The sequence below is a fragment of the Hyperoodon ampullatus genome (genome assembly GCF_949752795.1).
Source record: "Hyperoodon ampullatus genome assembly, chromosome: 7".
NCBI lineage: Eukaryota > Metazoa > Chordata > Mammalia > Artiodactyla > Ziphiidae > Hyperoodon > Hyperoodon ampullatus.
Genome location: NC_136920.1, coordinates 105,636,406 through 105,663,490, shown reverse-complemented (window position 1 = coordinate 105,663,490; position 27,085 = coordinate 105,636,406). Strand labels below are relative to the sequence as shown.

Sequence of the window (27,085 nt, the reverse complement as noted above, 5' to 3'; positions counted from 1 at the left end):
GCCAGAATCGCTTATGGAAGTAGACCTAGTTGACATTATAAAATATTCTCTTATTAAGAGGGTATTATGTTTCTCCATGTCATAGTCAAGAAAAGATTTGCATGTCCTTTTTGTGGTTCTTCCATATTTGTTTATTTGCACACCCTTTTCTCAGAGGGAAGAGTAAATGAAGAAATGATGGTTGTAGGAAGATATTAACAGAAAAAGTGTAGCCAGCCATAAGATTAGTACACGAAGTATATACCGTAGGATCTCAAATCTGACTGAATTTCTCATTAGCCAACACTAAGGAAAGCAAAGTTACCCACGTGATTCACTTAAGTTCATAAGGTAAAAACAAACTAGTTTTTCAGGGGAGAAGCACAGTTAATCCCAGTACTAAATTTTGAGTATCTCCCATGGGTCCCTATAATAAGAATACTTTGTGATAAAAGTTAGGTACCTGGGGCAAGAAAGTACAGTAACTTTTAGGATCAGCTGTGTTTGTAGATGTAAGAAGTATCATTTGCTTTCACAGGAGTTTAATGTTAGTCAGTGGTTCTTAACCTTTTTGGGGTCATAGACCCTGTAACATTTTTATGTAGTTTATTGTGAATTTGCTAAACATATAAATTCTGAACTCAAGAGATTCTGATCCAGCCGGTCTGTGGTAGGTTTTATAAATGTATGTGTAAGCACCATCCTAGGTGATCCTGATGTAGGTTCTTGTCAGACCGTATGTTTAGAAACTGCTTCCGGAATATAATTTCAGGGAGTTCGAACATTACATTCAGTACATGGATCTTATCTCATACGAGTGAACAACATTCTCAACAATTGTATGGTGAAAACAGTGAGATTCATAGGGGTGTTTGGTGCTGCTGTATTAGAAAATTAATGATTTTTGTTGAAATTTATTGATTAAAGCAAGTCACATGGCCATACCTAACTTGAAAAGGAACAATACTCATGAGTAACACATGTGGGGTGCCCCCCCTTTTCTTATTAGTAATGAATTGATTTTTTCCCCTTAATATCGAACCACTTTCAAATCACTGGAATAAACTTGCATGATTATGAGGTATTATTTAATTGTTTAATTTACTAATATTTTTAAAGACTTTTGCACCTGTATGTTCTAATTAGATTGGTCTACAGTTACCATTTCTTGTTCTCTCCTCACCAGTTTGGTATCAGGGTTTTGTTAGCATTATAAAATGAGATGAGTATCTTTCTGGGTTTTTTTCTTCCTCAACTTTCAGAGTTTATATGGATTTTTGACATACTTTTTGTGAGGAGTTTAAGGCACAGTCTCTACACACAAGACCATCCTCACTTCTGACATCAGCTGCAAATTTGGGAGGTTCCCAAAACCCTGAGGTTCAATAATTTGTTAGAAATATTCATAGATCTTACTGAAAACTGCTTTGCTCATGGTTATGGTTTATTAAGGGAAAGGATACAGATTAAGATCAGCTAAAGGAAGAAACAGTGTCCAGGAGGATCAAACACAGAGCTTCCCTTGTCCTCTCTGGTGTTGTCAGGTCACATTTCTCTCCTTCCCTCATTAAATGACAGGGCATATAAGTACTGCCAGCCAGGGAAGCTCACACAACCTTTGGTGTCCAGAATTTTTATTAAGGCTTCATCATGTAGGCATTGCTCATGTGGATAATCTCAGTCTCCAGGTTGATTGACCCAAACCCCCTACCCTAAGTCATACTGTTGCTTTCTGGATTGGCCTGCTCCCTAAGACTATATGAGTTTGCCAGTCCCCTCCCTGAATCACATTGTTAGGTTATCCAGTATGACCCAAGGCCCCAGGCTAACAAAGACTCTCTTATCAGATATAACATTCTTAGGGCCCAAGGATATTACCTACTAGAAGCCAAGGGCAAAGGCCAGACCGGCTCTTTGGACAAGGCCAAATTCTTTGCTACATACTTTCACATAACTGTTTTTTTTCTTTTATGGTTGTCTTCCTGTGATTCTTTGATACCAGATTAAGTTATAGGGATTCCATTATGGAAAATTGGTTCTTTTAAATTTCTTTAGTTGTTTCTTAAGAGATAAAAATAACAGCCACTTCTGATTTAACTGCACTTAAATTACTTTTTTTTTTTTTTTTTTTAAGAATAAAGGTTCTCTTCAGTTTGAAGACAAATGGGACTTCATGCGTCCAATTGTTTTGAAGCTTTTACGCCAGGAATCTGTTACAAAACAGCAGTGGTTTGATCTGTTTTCGTAAGTAATCCATTCATTCTACCTTTTTGATAACATAAAGGAAAATTCGGTGGCTATATTCAAATGGAATATTGGCTCCAGATTGGACTGTTTACCTGTTTGAAATTATTACTGATTGTGTTGGGGGTCCCCAAGACCACCCCTAGGTTTGGTGATTTGCTCGGAGGACTCATAGGACTGAACACAAAGTCATACTCACAGCTGTGATTTATTACAGCTAAAGGATACAAAGCAAAATTAGCAAAGGGAAAGGTATATGGGGTCAAGTCTGGGGAACAGGCACAAACTTCCAAGAGTACTCTCCCAGTCGAGTCACACAGGACGCACTTAATTTCCCCAGCAACAAGATTGACAACATATGTGATATGCTGTCACCAAGAAGCTCTTTGGAGACTCAGTACCCAGGGTTTTTACTGGGGGCTGCTCACATAGGCAGCCTCTGCCTGTCATGTACCAAAATTCTAGACTCTCAGAAAGAGCAGGTGTTCAGTATAAACCATGTTGTTTGTACAAACAGGTTAGGCACAGTGAGCCATTCTCATAATTTCAGGAAAATTTTCTATTTGTGTAGGAAACTGTCAGACATTCAAGTTCTCAGATCCCAGCCAAACAGGCTTTTCTAAGGAATACAGTCTCAGATCTGTTATGTTAACTCTTAGCCTTTGGCCAGAATGTCTTTACAGCAAAACTATTACCAGTAGGACACCACCCCTGCCCCCATCCCCACCCCCCCGTGTGCAGCAAGGTAAGACCAACTTGTAGTATTGATCTCAGTTATGCCTTTTAGAGGCCCTAAATTTAGTTAGTTAAAATAAATCCTGCCAACCATGAGGTTTATCTTAGAAAAGCAGGTGGCTTTCTCTTTCAGTTTCTGTATGGACCTTTGACATGGCCTGAGGCATCAATTCAGGCAAAGCACAACTATAGCCATAAAGTTGAATTTGACCTGAAAATTTTCCACGGTTGAAGCAGTGTCACGATAGGGTACATACAAAAAGAAGTATAATTTCAGAGGACCCACATGGTACCCTGGAAACAAAGAGTTTGCACTTTTTTAGGGTACTCCAAGCAAGACATAAATTAGATAGTATGGGTTAACAGGGCCCTCAGTGTGTCCTCCCTTTCACTTTAGAGTTCTCAGTCTAGTTCATTTAATTCAGTTCAGGCCTTGTTTTCAGACAGACTACCTGAAGGCAATTAGTTCCAAACAGTTTGTTTATCCACGACACCATTTCATTTGCTTCATAGTGTGGATGACATTTAGAGGTGTTCTTTGTGGAAGGTATAGGAATTGGGGCTACTCGCAGCCTTCTCAGAGTACTGCTAGGTGTGATTGAAGTGCAGCATTCAGTTTGAATTCAAAGCACTCACAACAGCATGGAAAGCCAACACCAGGAGCTGGGAAAGCTTTCAAGAATACTTATGAAAAACAAAAATCATTCATGTCCTTCTCCCTGGTGCCTCACCAGGTGCTGAGTTTTATTTTTTCTCCCTTATAAAATCAGTGTGTCCCATTCAGTAATGAAAGCTTTTCATTTTTTTCCCAGTCACTCAGACCTGGAGGAGGAACAAAAACATTTTTACAGAAAAACATTTTTATACAACTTAACTAGAAAGACATATGTTTAGGAATTGGTCTGGATGAAATCCCAAATTTTCAAAAATTTTCATAATAAGTTTACATCACACCCCCACCCCTTTTGTCCTGACTATTTACCTAGTGAGCAGCCTGGAAGAGATCAGTTCCTTTCTGGAGATAGCTGTGTTTAATAATGAAGTTGCCTTACTAAGGTGTGTGTTCAAGGAAGGGTGATGCGAAGGTGAGGGAAATAATATCAGGTTTTTAATTCATTGTTGAAAACTGCAACTAATCCAGAAAGCTGGACACAAGTCCATAGCAGTGAAACATCCCTGAGAGGGGATCATGAATCCAGTCTGTAAGGAGTGAGTATGCTTTCTCCCAACTTGCAGCTTTTAGCAATAACCACAAGTTAGGAATGCACTTTAGGTCTGTATATCTGATACAGAGGCTATCAGCAGCTTGATTTCAGATGGCCCCATCAGAGAATGAGCCCTTTTCTGTGGGCATCTGCAAGTGATTTAGATCTTCCAGCCAGAATCCATGACATTTTCAGTTTATGGCTTCACAGAGGAGGTCTCAAATCTTCAACAGTCCACAAGTCAATGTCCTGTTCACTGAGCATATGCCTGCTTTAGTTCAGCACAGCTTGTGTTGAGGTTTAAATAGCCCAATGTCAGACAATATCAGGTTTCAGCTTAGAGTTAGATCCAAGCAATTAGGATTTGTGAATTCAGGATTCCAAAAAAGCCACTGACTTTTCTCGAGCAGTGGCAAAGCCAAGATGTTACAGACCAGTCGTGTTCTAAGTCCAAGTGACAAGCAAGACTTTTCTAATACCCTTTTATTTTTGTCAGTCTTAGAGTTCAGATTAATCCACTCAGTAGTATGCACATCATGCTGGAAAATCATCAGCCTTTCAGGGTCAGACATCTGCTTTCACAAGAGCTCAGTAGCAACTAAAAACTGCTTTTTAAAACTCCAGAAGTGTATATCTATTTGGAAATTTCTTATGTTTTCATGTTGTCTCCCTTTTCTCTGAGATGGCAATAAGTAGAAATAATAGTATCCATTATGGAGATTTATTTATTCTGTTTCCAGTACTCAAACAGTTCAAATTCTAATCCTTTCACCAGCAGTAAAAAGCAAGGAAATTGTGTCTCACTAGCTTTTTATTTTATTTTATTTATTTATTTACATTTTATTTTTGGCTGCATTGGATCTTCATTGAGGAGAGTGGGGGCTACTCTTCATTGTGGTGTGCGGGCTTCTCCTTGTAGTGACTTCTCTTGTTGCGGAGCTTGGGCTCTAGGCGTGCAGGCTTCAGTAGTTGTGGCTCACGGGCTCTAGAGCGCAGGCTCAGTAGTTGTGGCACATGGGCTTAGTTGCTCCGCAGCATGTGGGATCTTCCCGAATCAGGGCTGAAACCCGTGTCCCCTGCATTGGCAGGTTGATTCTTAACCACTGTGCCACCAGGGAAGTCTGTCACTAACTTTTTATTTTGCAACTTTTCCTGATTCCTCTAGCATTTATGAAAGTACAAGCATATAATATTTTATATCTTTATTTATCATATATCCAGGTGCAATAGCCAAAGAATACAAAACCATCTTTAAAACTTTCCCTGCCTCTTTTTTCTTATTACAGATTTATTCAAACTCCTAGCAATAAATTTAGCATTTACAATATTAACATTACAGTTGCTGGGAGATCCTGACCAGAATGTAGGAGGCATGGAGAGGTTGCTGAAGCAGCAGTAGTTAGGCTGAAGAAACAGCTGGAATAGTTTCCTCTCCCTTGGTTATCTAAAATTTTCTCCAACCCTGTGACCTAATATAACTATTAATTCCTCCTGCTTGGAGGAGAGACCAGCACAAACATTTAACATTTTTGGTCCATTGAAAAGCTTATGTTTGAGAACTTTTGGGCCTTTTCTCCTCTTATTTGGAGGCAAGAACAAAAACCAAAGTCATCATCCGTACTGGGCTTTTTCTCTCCTCACTTGGGTCAGCATGGCCAAAGCAGCTAGAAGATTTAATGAGCCAACTCTCTTGGGGTTAGATCTGTCATTTTCAAATTTCATAGGTAACTTTTACCTTTCTCACAGCAGATAGCAACTCAGCTGCTGATTCATACCACGGTTGATTTCATAGCCATGCAAGTAGCAGAGGTTCATCATACTACCACTTAATCCTTCCTTTTCTCAAACAGTGCTTTCACCATGTTTAATGAATCCCACTTCTGACACCAACCATGTCAGTGGTCTTAAGACCACCCCCAGGTTCAATGATTGTTAGGAAGACTCATAGGACTCAGCATATAGTTGTATTCATGACTATCATTTATTACAGTGAAAGATACAAAGCAAAATGCAACAAAGGTGCATGTGGTAAAGTCCAGGGGAAACCAGGTACAAGTTTCCAAGCATCTTCTCCCAGTGGAACATATCCACTTAATTCCTCCAACAACTAATTGGGACAACACATGTGAAATGCTATCTACCAGGGAAGCTTCTTTTTTTGATGTTGTTAATATTTATTTATTTGGTTACACCCGGTCTTAGTTGCGACTTGCAGGCTCCTTAGTTGTGGCAGGCCCGCTCCTTAGTTGTGGCACGCTGGCTCCTTAGTTTTGGCATGCAACTCTTAGTTGCGGCATGCATGTGGGATCTAGTTCCCTGACCAGGGATCGAACCTGGGCCCCTGCATTGGGAGCGTGGAGTCTTATTCACTGTGCCACCAGGGAAGTCCCCAGGGAAGCTTCTTTTTTTTCTTTTGCGGTACGCGGGCCTCTCACTGTTGTGGCCTCTCCCATTGTGGAGCACAGGCTCTGGATGCGGCCATGGCTCACGGGTCCAGCCACTCTGCGGCATGTGAGATCTTCCTGGACCGGGGCATGAACCCGTGTCCCCTGCATCGGCAGGCGGACTCTCAACCACTGCGCCACCAGGGAAGACCCAGGGAAGCTTCTTAAAGACTCAGTGCCCAGGGTTTTTACTGAGAGAGCTGGTCACAAAGGCAGCTTCTGCCTGACGTGAACCAAAATTCCAGATCCTAGACAAAAAGCAAGTGTTGAACATAAATCAGAATTTTTACATAACAGTTTAGGCACAGTGAGCCATTCTTATCAGGAAATGGTGAGAACTCTCACAAAACCCAAGTTCCTATATGTCAGCCAAGGGCCAACCTTGCAACCATGTCTTCATAAAGATAGTAGTTTCAGACTTGGTATAATTTCTGTGTGTGTGTGTGTGTGCACTAGTAAAATACTGTATCAATGAGTTGAAGATGTATGACTGAATAATCTATACACATTAAGCTGCTGTGCTCATTTTTTCTCTTTATCACGGAAGAAAATAGTCTAATCCTAAATAACATAGAACTTGTTGCATAATACTAACTTATATCCATGATTCTGCCTTTTGAGAAATTAGAATTCAATAAAAAGCAGCTGAGACCTTTTAAAAATTTCATTGCATTCATGTATACGTATATTTTTCTTAAATTATTTGATTAAATGTATTTTATGAACAACGTGTTGAATGTGGTGGGTTTTTTTGTTTTGTTTTTGCCAGTTTGTGTTAATAATATGATTTATCATGTAGAGTAATGCTTATTCTCTGTACATTCCTGACTGGAAAAAGAAGCATAGTGTGATGGTGTTTCCTGCTTAAAGTATACTTCTAAGCAGAAATAGTACTTGCTACAGTTAGTGGCCTCAGCACATTGTTTCTAAAAATCCTTGATCTCCGTGGAGTTACCCAAGGCTGCTCAATATGTAATCCTTTTAAGTTAAAGGATTCCTGTATGTCTTATCATGCCACACCAAAATTATAAGACCTACATTAATTAAAATCTTTCCAAATTTTAGCCTATTTAGCCATATTAATTAATAACCTTTAGGTTAGTTATATCTTTCTAAATCTGAGGTACTAAAATAATGTTTTGGTATTAAATGACATTTACTATTTGTTGCCCTTTTCTCATAACCTGTATCATTATTTTTCAGCAGGGGTACTGTTGGTGTTTTGGGTGGTTACAAGATTGTTCTGCATACTGTGGCATGTTTATCACCTCTGGCCTTTACCCTCATAAACTCTAGTAGTGGATACTTTCTGTGTACTCCTCTCCCTACCCCTCATTATTGAAAGAAAAAAAGCTCTCACTTCCAAATGTCTGAGGCAGTACCTCCCTCGGTTGAGAACTGCTGCTTTAGATACATGTTGTTTGGTTTGACTCTGGTTTGTGAAATTGAGGCTAAAATTTAAAAATAAATTATTTTCAACTTGTGAGACTTTATTTTTAAGAAAATTCATCTCTACTACAAATAATTTTTTTTAATGTTTTTCTTGTTCCTAAGCTGGTTTTTATGATACCACTTTCTCCTGTTTTTTCTCCGATCTCTTATCTACATCATCTCAGTCATCTTAAGCTGATCCATCCCTTTTATGCCCGTTAAGTGTTGGTTTCCTTCAGAGTTCTGTTTTTTTCTTATTCTTTTACCTGAGTTCTCATCTATTTAAGCAATCCAGATTATTCTCCAAACTTCCATACCCATGTGACCTATTGTTTCCTGCATACTTAAGTTCCATAAGTACTCCAAATTTAGAGTGATGAAAATCTGTTATTTATAGTCTCAAACCAAAAATCTGGAAGCTACCATCAACCTCCTGTTTTTTTCACTCCTTCATATCCGCTTGATTACTAGATTTCATAGATTTTTAAGTACCTCTTGAATTTCTTTCCATCCCATCTGTCTTTTCCCCCCACTCTCTTGCCTGAATGATTACAGTAGTCCTGTACCTTCTTTGTTGTATTTCTAGTTATCTATTGCCACACAACAAATTACCCTGAAGATTAGCAGCTTAAAACAACAAACATTTATTATCTCACAGTTTCTGAAGGTCCGGAATCTGGTTGCAGCTTAATTGGGTCTTTCTAGCTCAGGATCTCTTAAGAAGTTGCAGTCAAGCTCTAGGCAAAAGAACTAGGCCTATATTCAACTAGGAGTGAATGATCTTCAAAGCTTACTCATGTGATTGTTGGTGGCCTCAGTTCTTCACTAGCTGCTCAGTTCCTCACTGTGTAGAACCCTCCATAAAGCTGTTTACTGTGTGGCAGCTTGCTTTCCCCAGAGCAAGAGAGAGTGTTCCCAAGACAGAAGTCACAGAAGTCATGGTGTTTTATAACATAATTTTGGAAGTTACAAACCATTATTTCTTTTCTTTTCTTTTTTAATTGGAGTATAGTTGATTTACAATGTTGTGTTAGTTTCAGGTGTACAGCAAAGTGAATCAGTTATACATATACATATATCCATTTTTTTTAAGATTCTTTTCCCATATAGACCATTTTAGAGTATTGAGTAGAGTTCCCTGTACTATACAGCAGGTTCTTATTAGTTATCTATCTTATATATAGACCTTCATTTCTTCTGTATGCTGTTGATCACACAGACAAATGCTTTGTACACTGTAGGAGGGAACTATACATGGGTATGAATACCATCCAGGAGACAGGGATCATTGGGGGCCATCCTAGAGACTGTACCTTCAGAGGAAATAGATGATGCAAGGTTTAGAAGATAGCTCAAAAAGCATTCTAGTTATATCATTAGAGAGGAATAAAATGAAAGAGACTACTTTGAAAATGAAATAGTCAAAATAAAGACCTTTGAATTAAAAAATAAAAAAGCTAAATAAAAAAAGATTGAATTAGTAATACAAAAAATAAAACCAAAGAGTTCTCCCTGAATGTAGAGCAAAGTATGGAAAATTAAATAAAAATGAAGACATATTGAGGACAGCTCTAGAATTGGGCTAACTTATACTTAAAAGGGGTTCCAGAAGGAGAGGACAGAAAGTAGAGGAGAGGATATAGCCCCAAAGGATAAGAAGAAAATTTCCTGGGGCTGAAATCTTGTATGTTTCCACCCAACCCTCCAGATCTTCATATTGAAAGTGCTAAAAACCATGCCTACACATGTCCTTCATTTCAGAATTCCAAGGGTAAAGAAAATAATCTAATTGTTGGAGGGAGAGTTACCTTTCAAGCAAAACAGACTGGCCGCACTCTTTTCATTGGCCAAATTGGATGCAGGAGGCTGACGCAGTTTTCTTTAAATATTTAAAGGGAAATTATTTTGAACTTAGTATTCTCTACCTAGTCAAATTTTCAATCATGTTTAAGGCGAGATGAACATGTTTTCAGACAAGTAAGTATTTAGAAGATATAAGGATACTGCAAAAATGAAACAGATACCCTTTCCTCCACTATTACCAACACTGACCATTAAAGAAATTGAACTTTACTGAACTAAACTGAAGGAGGTACTCTTGAACTGGGAATCCTGACCATGAAATGAATATGAATAGAAAAAAGCAGACACTATCTATCCAAAACTATAAAAAAGTACAAATTGAAACATTTTAGCTTATAAAAATTGTCCCACAGAAACCAACTATGAAGTAGAACACAAATACAGCATTCCGAACTGAGTTCAGTATCCTCACACAACCATGTGGGGTTATAAAACAAACTTGAACTGAAAATTCAAAAGCTAAGGAGAGAAATCAGCAAAAGTGGAGGAAATAATGAAATGAAAATTGAACTCAGAAAACAAAAAGAACAAGACAAAATCATATCAGAAAACGATCATCTCAGTAGATGAAGAAAAAAGAGATAATCTTTCTAAAATAAAACAGAAAAATGAAAATATTATTCTTTAAACTGATAAAGATCATCTGTAAGTAATCTAGCAGCAACATCCCAGTAATAGTATGTTGGAAGCATTCCATTTAAATTGGGAATAAGAGCCCAGTCTCCCAGCCTCTCTTGGGAGAATGAGGCAGCTTGAGGGCTGTGGCTGAGTTGCGGTTGCTGGGTGACAAGTCGGAGCCGGGACAGGCATAATGGCAGAAACTGCTTCTCCAGTGAAGCACTTTGTGCTGGCTAAGAAGGCAATTACAGCAATCTTTGACCAGTTACTGGAGTTTGTTACAGAAGGATCACATTTTGTTGAAGCAATGTACAAGAATCCAGAACTTGACTGAGTAGCTGCTAAGGATCATCTGATAGAAATACAGAGGTATAAAAATAAACTTTCCATCATTGGTGAGGAGACACATGAAAGTGGCATTTTTTGTCAGGACAAGCAGTGGGAAGAGCTCTGTTATCATTGCCATGTTGTGGGATAAAGTCCTCCCTAGTGGAATTGGACATAAAACCAATTGCTTCCTGAGTGTTGAAGAGACGGATGGAGATAAAGCCTGTCTCATGACAGAAGGGTCACATGAAAAAAAGAATGTGAAGACAGTTAATCAGCTGGCCCATGCCCTTCATATGGACAAAGACTTGAAAGCTGGCTGTCTTGTACATGTGTTCTGGCCAAAGGCAAAATGTGCCCTCTTGAGAAATGACCTGGTTTTAGTGGATAGTCCAGGTACAGATGTCACTACAGAGCTGGATAGCTGGATTGATAAGTTTTGCTTAGATGCTGATGTCTTCATTTTGGTTGTAAACTCCAAATCAACTCTAATGAACACGGAAAAACAGTTTTTTCACAAGGTAAATGAATGGCTTTCCAAGCCTAATATTTTTATTCTGAATAATCGTTGGGATGCCTCTGCATCAGAGCCAGAATATATGGAAGATGTACGCAGACAGCTCATGGAAAGATGCCTACATTTCTTGGTGGAGGAGCTCAAAGTTGTGAATCCTTTAGAAGCATGGAATCGTAACTTTTTTGTTTCTGCAAAGCAAATTCTTAGTGCCAGAAAGCACAAAGCCCAGGGGATGCCAGAAGGTGGTGGGGCACTTGCAGAAGGATTTCAGGCAAGATTACAGGAGTTTCAGAATTTTGAACAAATCTTTGAGGAGTGTATCTCGCAGTCAGCAGTGAAAACAAAGTTTGAACAGCACACTATCAGAGCTAAACAGATCTAGAAACTGTGAAAAACATACTGGATTCAATAAACGTGACAGCAGCAGAGAAAGGGGTTTATTCAGTAGAAGAGAGGGAAGACCAAATTGATAGACTGGACTTTCTCCGAAACCAGATGAACCTTTTAACACTGAATGTTAAGAATATTATCAGGGAGGTTTCAAGAGGAGGTTGCAAATGTTTCATGTGCAATGACAGATGAAATTTGTTGACTCTGTTTTTGTTGATGAATTTTGTTCTGAGTTTCATCCTACTCCAAGTGTATTGAAAGTATATAAAAATGAGTTAAATAAGCACATAGAAGATGGAATGGGAAGAAATTTGGCTGATCAGTGCACCAATGAAGTCAATGCTTCAATGCTTCAATCCCAGCAAGAAATTATTGGAAATTTGAAGCCATTACTTCCAGCTGGTATGCAGAATAAACTACATACACTGATTCCTTGCAAGAAATTTGATCTCAGCTATGACCTAAATTGCCACAAGTTATGTTCAGATTTTCAAGAGGATATTGTATTTCATTTTTCCTTGGGCTGGTCTTCCCTTGTCCATCGTTTCTTGGGCCCTACAAATGCTCAGCGGCTTCTTATAGGATTATCAGAGCCTATCTTTCAGCTTCCCAGATCTTTAGCTTCTACTCCCACTGCTCCTACCAATCCAGCGTCACAGGAAGAACTCATGGTTACCTTAATAACAGCATTAGCTTCTCTTACGTCTAGAACTTCTATGGGCATCATTGTTGTTGGAGGAGTGATTTGGAAAACTGTAGGCTGGAAACTCATATCTGTTTCATTAAGTATGTATGGAGCTTTGTATCTTTATGAAAGGCTGACTTGGACCACCGTGCCAAGGAGAGAGCCTTTAAACAGCAATTTCTGAATTATGAAACTGAAAAACTGCAAATGATTGTTAGCTTCACAAGCGCCAACCACAGCCATCAAGTACAACGAAATGGCAACCACTTTTGCTCTCCTGTGCCAACAAGTTGATACTACACGAAGACATCTAGGAGAGGAAATTGCTAGATTATCCAAAGAAATAGATCAATTGGAGAAAATATAAAACAATTCAAAGTGCTTAAGAAATAAAGCTGTTCAACTTGAAAACAAGCAGGAGAATTTTACTAAGCAGTTTCTACATTCAAGTAATGAAGAAGAATCTTAACAATAGAGATTGCTTTGGTGATCATGATAGGAGAAAATGGAACTTGGAAGATTGGGACAGTTATTTTTATGAAGTGACTTTAAATATGAATTCTACTAACTATACCTAAATAGCAAATCCTTGAGTAGATCCTGGTATTGATCTATCTCAGGGTGTTTGCATTTCTGAAAAGTGTTGTGATGTCTCTTCTAGTTTTAATTTTGGGTAGAGAAAAATCCTTTGATACGTGAAAATGATGAATTAGTTTAAAGCAAAAGAACCAACTCTGTGACCCCTGAGGGGTAGGGCCTTTCTCTTAATTAGGGCTCTCTTTGTTTTTGATTCTGAAAAACTCTGCTTCCTGGCATCCAGGAGTTAGAGAATGCTCCTTTCATCTTCTTTCTCAAAACGAATTTTTGATGCCTACTTCAACAGGAATAGTCACATTTTTGTTTTATAAACTGCACTGCTCTAACCACAAAGGAGTGTGGAAATGTTCTCAAGTATATTATTTATGCAGGTTACAATCACTTTTGCCATCCTGGCAGGTGTGTAAACCACTAATAAATAATACTGTTTTTACTCTCTTTTATTCCCATTAAAACTGATGTAAAACAGTAAAAGAAATAAAATAGGGAATAAGACAAAGTATCTGCACACTTCATTTTAATTTCCTCTAGGTTTAGAAATTTGTTGCCATAGAATTATAAGTAGTATACTTATTTTATATGTGGTCATATCTCTTTTTTTTTTATCCCTAATCCTACATATTTTCTTTAATATCCATATTAAGGAGTTGATCCATTTTATAGGTCTTTTCACATAATCAAGCTATAAAAATTACTTTGATATGATACATCAAAACGTATTGGATCCAACTGTGCAGTGCTTAAATGCTAAGGAGTTCATAGCCTTTGACGCATATATTAGACAAAAAAAGCTAAAAGTGCATGGTCTAAGTAAACCTGAAGAAAGTAGGAGGAAGGAAAGACAAAAGACAAAATTAATGAAATACAAAATAATTGTGAATAGAGAAAAGAAAAAAGGTAAAAATTTGTTATTTGGAAAGAATAATATTTATTCCATTTTTGTTTATTATTATGTTTATAATTTGCTTCCTTATCAGTGTTTTCTTCCTGCTGTCTTCAATTTATTTTGTCTTTTGATTTCTTAGTTCTTTTATTGAATTCTTAATTTTAAAATTCTTTTTAATATTTTTCTTTACAATGAAAGCTTTCAAGCTACACATTTTTTTCTTAATATTGCTTTTATTGTCACCATAGTTTCTGTGGTATTCAGGGTTTTCCTTTTTTATTTCTTTCTTACAGATTCTATTCTTTTTAAATTTTTAATTTAGTTTTTGGCTGCGTTGGGTCTTTGTTGCTGTGCATGGGCTATCTCTAGTTGTGGCAAGCATGGGCTACTCTTCGTTGTGGTGTGTGGGCTTCTCATTGGTGTGACGTCTCTTGTTGCAGTGGCTTCTCTTGTTGTGGAGCATAGCTCTAGGCATGCAGGCTCAGTAGTTGCAGCATACAGGCCCCAGAGTGTGCAGGCTTCAGTAGTTGTGGCACATGGGCTCTAGGGCGCGCAGGCTTCAGTAGTTGTATCGCGCGGGCTCAGTAGTTATGGCTCTTGTGCTTTAGAGCACAGGCTCAGTAGTTGTGGTGCACGGGCTTAGTTACTCCGTGGCATGTGGGATCTTCCTGGACCAGGGCTCGAACCCGTGTCCCCTGCATTGGCAGGCGGATTCTTAACCACTGCGCCACTAGGGAAGTCCCTTTATTTCTTTCTTGATTGTTAGTAATTTTTCTTTTTGTTTTTCATTTTCCTTTAATCCATGCATTATCTAGGAGCTTAAATTTCTAGATAGTGAAAATTTTAATTATTTATTTATGGATTATAATCAGAGAAATAGCCTATAAAATTATCTTTTTAAAATTTTGTATGTATGCATGTGCTCTTAGGAAAAAATTATATTTTTGTGAGTTGCAAGAATCTCTACCTAATAAATCATAGCCATTAATTGTATTTTTTTTTTTTTTTTGGCTGTGCCATACGGCTTGTGGGATCTTAAGTTCCCCGACCAGGGATTGAACCTGCGTTTCCTGTGCTGGAAGGCAGATTCTTTACCACTGGATCACCAGGGAAGTCTCCAGAATACCTATTTTTTGTACCAGGGTCACACTATTTCTCTTTTACTTCCTGTTTAACTTGAGGAAGTTGAAACCTTTGGAATACTTCTTACCTCTTCTTCTCTCATCCCTTCTGTCTGTCCTCTTGAAACCTTTAAAAAGTTTTTACTTCATCATTCTCCCACTCCCCAACCCCTTGATTTTTCTAATATAGTTAAGTATTTAAAAAGAATTCCCTGGGGGACTTCCCTGGTGGCACAGTTGTTAAGAATCTGCCTGCTAATGCAGGGTACACGGATTTGAGCCCTGGTCCGGGAAGATCCCACGTGCCGCGGAGCAACTAACCCCGTGTGCTACAGCTACTGAGCATGCACTCTAGAGCCTGTGTGACACAACTACTGAAGCTGTGCGCCTAGAGCCTGTGCTCCACAACAAGAGAAGCCACCGCAATGAGAAGCCTGTGCGCAGCAACGAAGACTCAACGCAGCCAAAATAAATAAATAAATAAACAAATCAAGAAAATATTTTTTAAATAAATAAATAAAATAAAAAATAAAAAGAATTCCCTGGGACTTCCCTGGTGGTCCAGTGGTTAAGATTCCACTCTCCCAATTCAGGGGGCCTGGGTTTGAACCCTGGTCAGGGAACTAGATCCCACATGCCACATCGAAGATCCTGCACATGGCAACAGCGATCCAGTGTGCTGTAACTAAGACCTGGTGCAGCCAAATAAATAAATACATAAATAAATATTTAAAAATAAATGAATAAAAAGAATTTCCCTTAACAACATGTCTCTTTTTAAAAACACTTAGTTATGTAATCCAAGAGACTGTGTTCTTATCCAGATTTAATTTCAGATATTTATTGCTCATCCATTACTCCTTCCCTTTTATGTTGAAGTGCCATTTTATATAAAAGATAAAGTGCATGGGGCTTCCCTGGTGGCGCAGTGATTAAGAATTTGCCTACCAGTGCAGGGGACACGGGTTTGAGCCCTGGTCCAGGAAGATCCCACATGCCACGGAGCAACTAAGACCGTGCGCCACAACTACTGAGCCTGTGCTCTAGAGCCTGTGAACCACAACTACTGAAGCCCACGCACCTAGACCCCGTGCTCAGCAACAAAGAGAAGCCACCACAATGAGAAGCCCGCGCACTGCAACAAAGAGTAGCCCCCGCTCACCGCAGCTAGAGAAAGCCCGCGCACAGCAACGAAGAGCCTACACAGCCATAAATAAATAAACAAACAAATAAATAAATATATCTAAAAAAAAAGATAAAGTGCATGAACGAGAACTACATCCACCTATATGAGTAAATAGTAGAAACGTGTTGAGTAAAAAAATTATTTTAAAAAATTATTATTTGATATAATTTCTATAACGTTCAGAAACCCTCATAGTATGTTGTAAAACTTGAAAATAAAATGACAGATTCAGGCTTAGTTACTTCTGGGGATGGATGAGAGTAGGATTAGGGAGAGGAACATAGAGGTCTTGTAGGGTATTATCATCATACAGTCCTCAAGTGTATTATAATATATTCCTCAAAATGTGTATGAAAATTGACCAGGAGGCTTGACATGTTTTATTGTGTGGTGGTGAGAAGTATTGTGTTTCAAATAAGAGTGTATTGAAGATATTCTTCCATGATGTAACAACATATAGGAGCACCTGGAGGTTGAGGAAAGGGAGCTGGAGAAGAGGTACTGATCACAAGTTTGACTCTTTCCTGGGTACCCAACTCAACACCATTCCCTCTTGCCTTATGAGACTCAAGTCACGTTTGAGTCCTTCTGACATGTACCTGCAGTGGGTTTGAGTAGGCAGGGATACTAAGGTAGTCCTATTTTGGGGAGGTATGGAACTCCTTTAATGGGTGACTTTTGCTCTAAAACTCTTAAATAGCTTTACCAAACTTTCTTAGAACTGCTGTGTAGTCTAAGACTCTTGCTACCCAACCTTCATCCTTCCTACTCTTCCTTACAGGGATCAGACCAGCATTGTGAGCTTATGTTTTGCCCAGCTTCCTGTAGCTCACTTCCCATTGTCCCTCACAGGCATTACCCTCAATAAATCTCTCTTGCATGCCTGATCCCATCTCTTTTTTGGAAAACCTAAACTACTGCATGGGTCAATATGTGTGAAGTGCTTCGTACATCGTAAGCAGTCAATACATGCTAGTTTGTGTTATAGTAAATTAAGTAAGAGATGATGGTAATTTTGACTGTGGTAGTGGTGATGGATGGAAATGTCCAAATTGGAGAGACATTTAGCTGATGGATACAGTAGGACTGTGATTGAATTATAAAAGGGTTAGTTTGCCCAGTTTCTTGCTTATCATTCCCCACTTCACACTTGACAGCCAAGCCAAATTGATTTGTTAATAGTTCACTGCATACACCCTAGTGATCTATAGTCTTCCCTTTTTCTCTTTACCTGTCACTTCCATCCTTTCCTTCTCCTTGGGTTCCTAAACCATCTTATGTTTATAGGCTTAGTAGTCATAAACATACTTAAATATAATCAATTTTGGTATCAGTTTCTTCTTTTAGACTCTAAATTTCTTTAGCCATGAGGTGAGATTGCAGAGGTATTATAGGGGTCAATTAACCATTTTGTACTTTATTCAAAAGGCAATGGGAAACCGTTGGAGGATTTGAAATACAGAGGCAGTAAGATGTAATTTGAGTTTTATGATGATCACTTTAACTACTGTTGGATGGATTAGAGGGGTGCAAGGGTAAATTAAGGGAAATGGTTTGATGTGGGCTCTAGAGCCCAATTGCCCGTGTAATTGCCATATACTAGCTGGGTAATCTTGGGAATGTTACTTAACCTTTCTTTGGCTCAGTTTCCCCATCTGTAAAATGGCAATAAAATAGTACTACTTCAGGGTTGCTGTGAAGGTTAAGTGAGTTAAAACAGCTTAGAATAGTATTTGGCATATAGTAAGCAGTTAGCTGTTACCTATTATCTTGTTATTTAACAAATATTTGTGTGCTTAGTACATCTGCTCTGGGCCAGATACCACTATTAAGCTGAATTTAACAAATGATGAAAGCAAGTTCAAATTAATATGCAGACAGAACTTTGGATTATAATTATGTCCCTAAGAATCTGAATGTAAAACAGACTATTTGGCCATTGTTATAATGTTACAATTCTAGAGATATTTTTGGGGGTTTTTTGACATTTTTTATGGTAGGGGCTCTTTAAAGTACTGGGGAACATTTTTTGAATAAAAGAATCCCCAGTATAAGACTCTATCCTTTTGTTATGTTTCCCTGCTCTACAATATAGTAATTAAAAAATTCACTCTGTGAACATGTATTAATATTAAATATATTTCTATAATGAATGACCTTTGGGTAAAATATGTCAGCTTTATAGTTTAAAGAGCTTTTGTTTCTGTTTATTTTAAATAAAGGAGGCACAGTGGTAATTGATGTGTAAATGTGATGAATGTATGGGGGAAGCTAGGAATTCTGCTGTAATGGTATTTAAATTACAAATTTTCTAAAAAAGGATAGTTTATATATATTGTGTTATATATTAAAGGATTTATACTTGTCTTTGCACAAGAAAATATTGATAGTATTTAACTTTGGGAGTCTGATTGGGAGATCCTTTTATAATTAAAAAATTTAATCAGTAAGTGGCAAAGATTTAAGGAAAGCAATGACAAAGAAAATAGAAACAAATGTTTGTGTATGAGACAGCTTACAAAGAATGCTTGGTTCACGTGAATGGATTCAAGCACCCTTAGCATGGTCCATGGAAACTGTATTGAAACAGAACAGAGATCTTTGTTCTTTTTCCAGTGTTAATGTTTGTTTACCTGCTTTATTTTTACAGGGATGTACATGCAGTCTGTCTCTGGGATGATAAAGGCCCAGCAAAAATTCATCAGGCTTTAAAAGAAGATATTCTTGAGTTTATTAAGCAAGCACAGGCAGTAAGTTTTGCATCTATATATTGTTTAAGACTTTACTCAGAGAATATCTTATTTTCTGATTTTGAATGTAGGGCTTCCTGAAGTAATTTTAAAATATCACATTAACTTTTGACACACTTGGCTAAATAAATTTTTTAATGAAATGATTGTCATTTTAATGAAATGATTGTCATTTGTTGTTTCCCCCCCCACTGACATTTCTTTCAAAAGAATATATTATTATCCTCAATTAAAAGGTGCTATAAAAAGAATTTCATTTTTAATGCATTCTTTAGAAATCCCCACCACCATTATTTTTTGGCCACACATCAGTTCACATAAATCATTTTTTTTCCTCACAATTAATACCTCTTTTCAAGCTGACAGCAGTTTTCTTCAATTCTAAATACTTCTCCGACTGTAATTCTTGGACTGTCCTTTGCATTTCTGTTGCTGAGCTGAAATTCAGCACTCTTGAGTTGATGATATGTATAAGTGTTTAATATTATTGAAATGAAGATAGGGCTCATTTAGGCATTAGGTCAGTTATGTAAGAGCTAGTTTTTTTTTGTCTTTATTAACACCTTTGTCTTTTGGGAAAAATTAATGCAGAGGTAAAGTATTATTTCAGATCAACTCTGGCATCACTAATGCATCCTTTACCACTTTGAAGAAGGGCCTAAAGACATGAGATTATTTTCCTTTCTATAAAATGAAGTTTGAAAACTAGAGAGCTAGAATTTGTTATTCTTTATTTGAATTTTTACATCATTGTCTTGTACAACATTAGTAAAAGTCTGTTAGAAATCTTGTTGAATATTAATAAGTGTTAGCAGTTAGAAATTAAAAATGAATATATAACTTAAAGGAAGATACTGAAATTGAATATGCTTGGTATATATTTAATGCTGTTAGTAGCCACTGCCATGATAAAATAAGAATGATCTCGCATAGGATATTACTTACAAAATGAAATGTTTTATTGATGACACCGTTAATTCTGCTGTCTTGGTCAATGATTTTTTTAAAATTAGAGTTTTATAAGGAAATTGTCTTTCTTTTTAGGAAATTATCTTTTAATGAAAATAAATCACCAGGTTTGCTTAGAAAAATTAAATGTTTCAATATCACAGTTTAATCAAAACATACATTTTCTAGAACTGATTTAGGAAAACAGTTTCTGCTTGCATTGGTGGAAAGCATATCAGCTTATCTATTTATGACTTTTGGTGAAGATAAATTATGTTTATTTCAAATTGATAGAGCATTATTCCTTAGTTTCTGGAAATGGGCTCATAAAGAATCATCTTAGAAATATTTAGAAATATACTTCACACTAGAAAACAAAGTATGTTCAGGGTTTGGAATGATGTTTGGAACGATCCAGGAAAGTTTGGAATGTAGACCTTAGCAAGAACTCGAGGATGGGATTTAGTGCCACTAATTCAGAGCAGTTAAATTGCAGGACTGGCAGTGCCAGACATGGGTGTATAATTTTAAAACATTTAAAAACTTTTAAGAAGATCTAGCTTCGTGAGTTTACTAGTCAGTTACTAGACTAATTGAGTTTATCCTGTTAGGAAGGACCAAATCTCCCAAATAGGACAGTCAGCATTAAAATGTTTATTATAGCATTATTTAAAATGACAAAAAGAAATAAAAATAAATATGCAATGCTTGGAAAGTTATTAGGATATTGAATTTTTTTCTTGTGTTTTTGTTTTGTTTGTTTTGTTTTTAAGATTAACGTAACCCTTCTATTTGTATTGGGTTGGCCAAAAAGCTTGTTCGGGTTTCCTGTAACAACATATGGAAAAACCTGAACAAACTTTTTGGCCAACCCAATACATAATTCTGTGGCTTACCAGTTTGGGCTAGGCTCACCTGATTTTGCCTGAGCTTATTAATATGGCAGCAGTAAGGCTCTGCAGGGACTGGATGGTCTAAGAGAGCTTTTCTCATATTCCTGGTGTTTGGTACTAACCTGGCTTCCCTGTGGGGCTTTTTCCCCCTCACATGGTTTCTTGTTCTCAAGGAAACCAGTCTTTGAGGTGTGATAGTGTAATCTTGCAAATCTCTTCAGGTCTTGGCTCAGAAGCCTCACAATGCCACATCTACAGCATTTTGTTGGTCAGAGTTAGTCACAGGACCAGCTAAAGTCCAGTGGTGGAGAAATAGACTATAGGATCTTTAAAAAAAAAAAAAAAGAGATAAATTTACATACCAAAATTCACGCTTTAAAAAAGTGTATAATTCTGTGTGTTTTAGTATATTCATAAAGTTGTACAGCCATCACCCACTAATTTTAGAACATTTTCATCAGCCCATATAGAAACTCTGTACCCGTTAGCAGTTACTTCCGCATGACTCCCCTCCCCCCCACTTTGGCAAACACTAATCTACTTTCTGTCCCTATGGATTTGTTTATTCTGGACATTTCCTATAAATGGAATCCTACAATATGTGGCCTTTTATGACTGACTCCTTTCACTTGGGATAATGTTTTCAAGGTTCATCTATATTGTAGCATTTAACACTATTTCATTCCTTCTTATGGCAGAATAATATTCCGTTGTATGACTATGCTGTATTTTGTTTACCTATTTGTCATTGATAGACATTGGGTTCTCACTACTTTTTGTCTGTTTTGAATAATGCTGCTATGAACATTTGTGCACAGGTTTTGTTTTAGGTATAATTGACACATAACATTATACTAGTTTCAGGTGTACAATAATGATTCAATATTTGTATATATTGCAAAATGATCACCACAGTAAGTCTACTTTCACATCCGTCACCATACGTAGTCACAAATTTTTTTTCTTGTGATGAGAACTTTTAAGATTTACTCTTCTTAGCAGCTTTCAAATGTGTACTACAATAATATTAACTGTAGTCACCATGCTGTACATTACACCTCTGTGACTTTTTAATTTTTTTAATTAATTGATTTATTTATTTTTGGCTGCATTGGGTCTTCATTGCTGCGCGTGGGCTTTTCTCTAGCTGCGGAGAGCAAGGGCTACTCTTTGTTGCGGTGCATGGGCTTCTCATGGCGGTAGCTTCTCTTGTTGTAGAGCACGGGCTCTAGGCACGCGGGCTTCAGTAATTGTGGCATGCAGGCTCAGTAGTTGTGGCTTGTAGGCTCTAGAGCTCAGGCTCAGTAGTTGTGGCGCATGGGCTTAGTTACTCTGTGGCATGTGGGATCTTCCCGGACCAGGGCTCGAACCCGTGTCTCCTGCGTTGGCGGGTGGATTCTTAACCACTGTGCCACCAGGGAAGCCCCCCTAATTTATTTTTATAACCGGAAGTTTGTACCTGTTGACCCCCTTCACCCATTTTGATCCCTCTCCTCCCCATCCCCCTGCCTGGCAATCACCAATCTGTTCTCTGTATCTGTAAGCTTGGGATTTTTTTTTGTTGGGTTTTTTGGGTTTTGGGGGGTTTGGTTTTTGATTCCACATGTAAGTGAGATCATAAGGTATTTATTTGTCTTTCTCTGACTTATTTCACTAAGCATAATGCTCTCAAGGTATCCATCCATGTTGTCACAGATGGCAAGATTTCATTCTCTTGTATGGCTAAATGATATTCTATTGTGTCTATATACCACATTTTCTTTATCAGTTCATTCACTGTTGGACATTTAGGTTGTTTCCATGTCTTGGCTGTTGTAGATAATGCTGAAGTGAACATGGGGGTACATATATCATTTTGAATTAGTGTTTTTGTTTTCTTTGGATAGATACCAAGAAGTGGAATTGCTGGAAAATATGATAATTCTGTTTTTAATTTTTTGAGGAATCCCATGCTGTTTTCCATAGTGGCTGCACCAATATACATTCCCACCAACAGTGTACAAGGGTTTCCTTTCTCCACATCCTCAACAACACTTATTTGTTGTCTTTTTGATAATAGCCATTCTAACAGGGATGGGGTGATATCTTCTTGTGGTTTTGACTTGCATTTTTCTGGTGATTAGTGATGTTGAGCATCTTTTCATGTACCTGTTGGCCATCTCTGTGTCTTTGGGAAAATGCCTATTCAGATCCTCTGCTCATTTTTTAAAAAATTAGTTTATTTATTTATTTATTGTGGCTGCGTTGTGTCTTCGTTGCTGAGCACAGGCTTTCTCTAGATGTGGTGAGCAGGGGCTGCTTTTCGCTGTGGTGCTCGGGCTTCTCATTGCAGTGGCTTCTCTTGTTGTGGAGCATCGGCTCTAGGCGTGCGGGCTCCGTAGTTGTGGCTCATGGGCTCTAGAGTGCAGGCTCAGTAGTTGTGGCACAGGGGCTTAGTTGCTCCACGGCATGTGGGTTCTTCCCAGACCAAGGATCAAACCCATGTCCCCTGCACTGGCAGGTGGATTCTTAACCACTGTGCCACCAGGGAAGTCCCTCTGTTCATTTTTAATCAGAATTTTTGCTATTGAGTTGTGTGAGTTCTTTATATATACTTTGCATATTAACCTCACATCAGATATATGATTTGCAAATATTTTCTCCCATAGGTTGCCTTTTGTTTTGTTAATGGTTTCATTTGGTGTGCAGAAGCTTTTTAGTTTGAGGAAGTCCCATTTGTTTATTTTTGCTTTTGTACCTTTGCTTTTGGTGTCAAATCCAAAAGATCATCACCAAGACTGGTATCAAGGAATTTGCTACCTATGTTTTCTTTTAGAAGTTTTATAGTTTCAGGTCTGATGTTCAAGTCTTTAATTCATTTTGAGTTAATTTTTGTAAAATAGTGGTCTAGTTTCATTCTTTTGCATGTGGCTCTCCAGTTTTCCTAACACCATTTATTGAAGAGACTGTTCTTTCCCCACATATATTTTGCCTCCTCTGTCATAAACTAATTGACCAAATATGCGTGGGTTTATTTCTGAGCTTTCTGTTTTGTTCCATTGATCTGTTTGGTCTGTTTTTATGCCAATACCATACTGTTTTGATCACTAGCTTTGTAATGTAATTTGAAATCAGGAAGCGTGATGCCTCCAGCTTTGTTCTTATTTCTCAAGACTGCTTTGGCTATGCAGGGTCTTTTATGGTTCCATACAAACTTTAGGATTCTTGGTTCTATTTCTGTGAAAAATGTCATTGGAATTTTGATAGGGATTGCACTGAATCTGTACTACTTTGAGTAGTGTGAACATTTTATGTATTTATTTATTTATTTTTATTTTGGCTGCCCTGGATCTTAGTTTCGGCATGCAGGATCTTCGTTGCAACGTGTGGACTTCTTAGTTGCGGCATGCAAACTCTTAGTTGTGGCATACATGCGGGATCTAGTTCCCCGACCAGGGATCAAACCTGGGCCCCCTGCACTGGGAGTGTGGAGTCTTACCCACTGGACCACCAGGGAAGTCCCAGTGTGGACATTTTAACAATAGCATTGTAACAGTCTGTGAGCACAGAATATCTTTTCATTTATTTGTGTCTTATTCAGTTTCTTTCATCAGTGTTTCAGTGTAGGTCTTTCACCTCCATAGTTAAATTTATTTTTAGGTATTTTATTCTTTTTGATGTGATTTTAAACAGGATTCTTTCCCCCTAATTTCTCTTTTTGGTAGTTTGTTATTAGTGTATAGAAACTCAACAGATTTTTGTATATTGATTTTTCTATTCTGCAACTTCACTTAATTCATTTGTTATTTTTTGGTGGAGTCTTTAGTGTTTTTCTGTATATAATATCATGTCATCTGCAAATAGTGACAGTTTTATTCCTTTCTTTCCAATTTGGGTGCCTTTTATTTCTTTTTCTTGCCTAATTGCTCTGGACAAGATTTCAAGTACTGTTTTGAATAGGAGTGGTGAGAGTAGGCATCCTTGTCTTATTCCACATCTTAGAAGAAAACCTTTCAGCTTTTCACCATTGAATATGTTGTTAGCTGTGAGCTTGTCATATATGGCCATTATTACATTGGGATACATTCCCTCTATACCTACATTTTTGAGAGTTCTTAATCATAAATAGATATTGCATTTTGTCAAATCCTTTTTCTGCATCTATTGAGATGATCATATGATTTTTAGTCATTCTGTTAATGTGGTGTTTCACACTGATTAATTAGTGAATGTTGACCCATCCTTGCATCCCTGGAGTAAATCCCACTTGATCATGGTGTATGATCCTTTTATTGTGCTGTAGAATTTGACTTGCTAGTATTTTTTTCAGAATTTTTGCAGCTGCATTCATTAGGGATTCTGGCTTGTAATTTTCGTTTTTTGTGGCATCTTTGTCTGATTTTGGTATCAGGGTAATGCTAACCTTATAAAATGAGTTTGGAAGTGTTCCCTGTTTTTTGGAAGAGTTTAAGAAGGGTTGGTATTAGTTCTGCTTTAAATGTTTGGTAAGATTCACCAGTGAAGCCATCTGATCCTGGACTTTCATTTGTTGGGAATTTTTTGATTATGAATTCAGTCTTGATAACTTACCAGTAATCTATCAGATTTTTTTTTCCTCACCATTAAGTTTTGTCGATTATATGTTTCCAGGAATTTATCCATTTCTTATAGGTTGTCAGATTTGTTGGTGTTTAATTGTTTGTAGTAGTCTCTCATGATCCTTTGTATATCTGTGGTATCAGTTGTAATGTCTCCTCTTTCATCTTTGATTTTAGTTATTTGTGTCCCCTTCTTGGTGAGTGTGCACAAGTTTTTTGTGGTTTTTTTTTTTTTTTTTTTTTTTTTGGTACACAGACGTTTATAGCAGCATTATTCATAATAGCCAAAGGTGGAAATGACCCAAATGTTCATCAGTGGACAAACAGATAAAAAAAAGTGTGGTATGTCCATAAAATGGAATAGTATTTAGCAGTAAAACAGAATAAAGTACTGACATATACTACAACTTGGACAAGCCCTGAAAAACTATGCCATATAAAAGGAGTCAGTCATAAAAGTCTACATATTATGTAATCTCATTCATATGCAAGTCCAGAATAGGCAAATACGTAGACACAGAAAACAGATAAGTGGTTGCTTAGGGCTGGGCGGGGAGGGGGGGAACTAGGAAGGGAGGAAGGTAGGAAGGTAATAGCTAAAGGATATAGGGTTTTTTTTAATTGAAGTATAATCGACATATAACATTTTATTGGTTTCAGGTGTACAACATGATGATTCGATATATGTATATATTGTGAAATGTTCATTACAGTAAGGCTATGTGAACAAGTTTTAATTTCTCTTTGATATATATATATGTTTTAATTTCTTTTGGGTATAATATAGGTTATACAGTAAATAAAATATTTTAAATTTATGGCATGAATATGTTCCATTATTCTCTGAGCACCTGTGTTTATTTAAAATTGGTATGATTCTTTCTTTTTCAGCGAGTACTGAGCCATCAAGATGATACAGCTTTGCTAAAGGCTTATATTGTTGAATGGCGAAAATTCTTTACACAGTGTGATATTTTACCGAAGCCTTTCTGTCAACTAGAGATTACTTTAATGGGTAAACAGGGCAGCAATAAAAAATCAAATGTAGAAGACAGTATTGTTCGAAAGGTAAGTTAGTTTTCCCATTTTTCCCTTATGTTCTTCAGAAATAGGGTGAGTTGAAGACTTCTGAAAGAAATTTACACTGAAATGAGTTTTTCTACTTCACATATAAATTCCTTTTCAGCTTTTACCGGGTTTTATTGAATAATATTAGTTTTCTTTCGCCTTTTTTTAGCTTCAGTTCTCTTTCTTCTTTTATGTGATCTTAAGCTGTAAATCTGTGTCTTCAAACATTACCTCGTTTGCTTTTCCTTTTCACTTTCTCCTTTTCCTAGTTTTATCTTCATAATTTTATTTCATTATTCTTTCTCTGTACTTTTACCTTTCTATAAATTCCATTACTTTTTTTCTGTTCAAAAAGTCTTTCCTTATTAGGTTACCTTCTGGTATCTTTGTGTTTAATTGTGGCTAAACTGCTGTCATCTTTATCAATTTTTTACTTAATTCTAGTTATTATAAACTCAGTATGTACCATGTTTATTTTCTTATTTTGCATAGTTTCTAGTTAAAAGCTCTGTGCCCAGTAACAACTCATGAATTAATGGAAAGAACTCAGCTCTAAAATTGAAGAGTCCCAGGTTTCCCTTTCAGTTCTTCAGTCAATAATGCCCTAACCTTGCTGTCCTC

At 37.3% G+C, this 27,085-nt stretch overlaps 1 protein-coding gene and 1 pseudogene across 2 annotated transcripts in view; both read left to right on the top strand.

Annotated features, from left to right (window-relative positions):
- Positions 1-27,085, top strand: part of CUL5 (cullin 5) — a gene marked incomplete at both ends in the record, with an annotated part of 80,582 nt that overhangs the window by 1,143 nt on the left and 52,354 nt on the right. The window contains 3 exon segments of the mRNA XM_079707856.1: positions 2,114-2,223; positions 18,879-18,978; positions 26,288-26,464. Of these exon segments, the coding sequence (XP_079563982.1) occupies positions 2,114-2,223; positions 18,879-18,978; positions 26,288-26,464 (387 nt within the window).
- LOC307055832 (mitofusin-1-like) lies at positions 10,713-12,907 on the top strand (annotated as a pseudogene). Its single transcript has one exon. The product of its transcript is annotated as a mitofusin-1-like (transcript).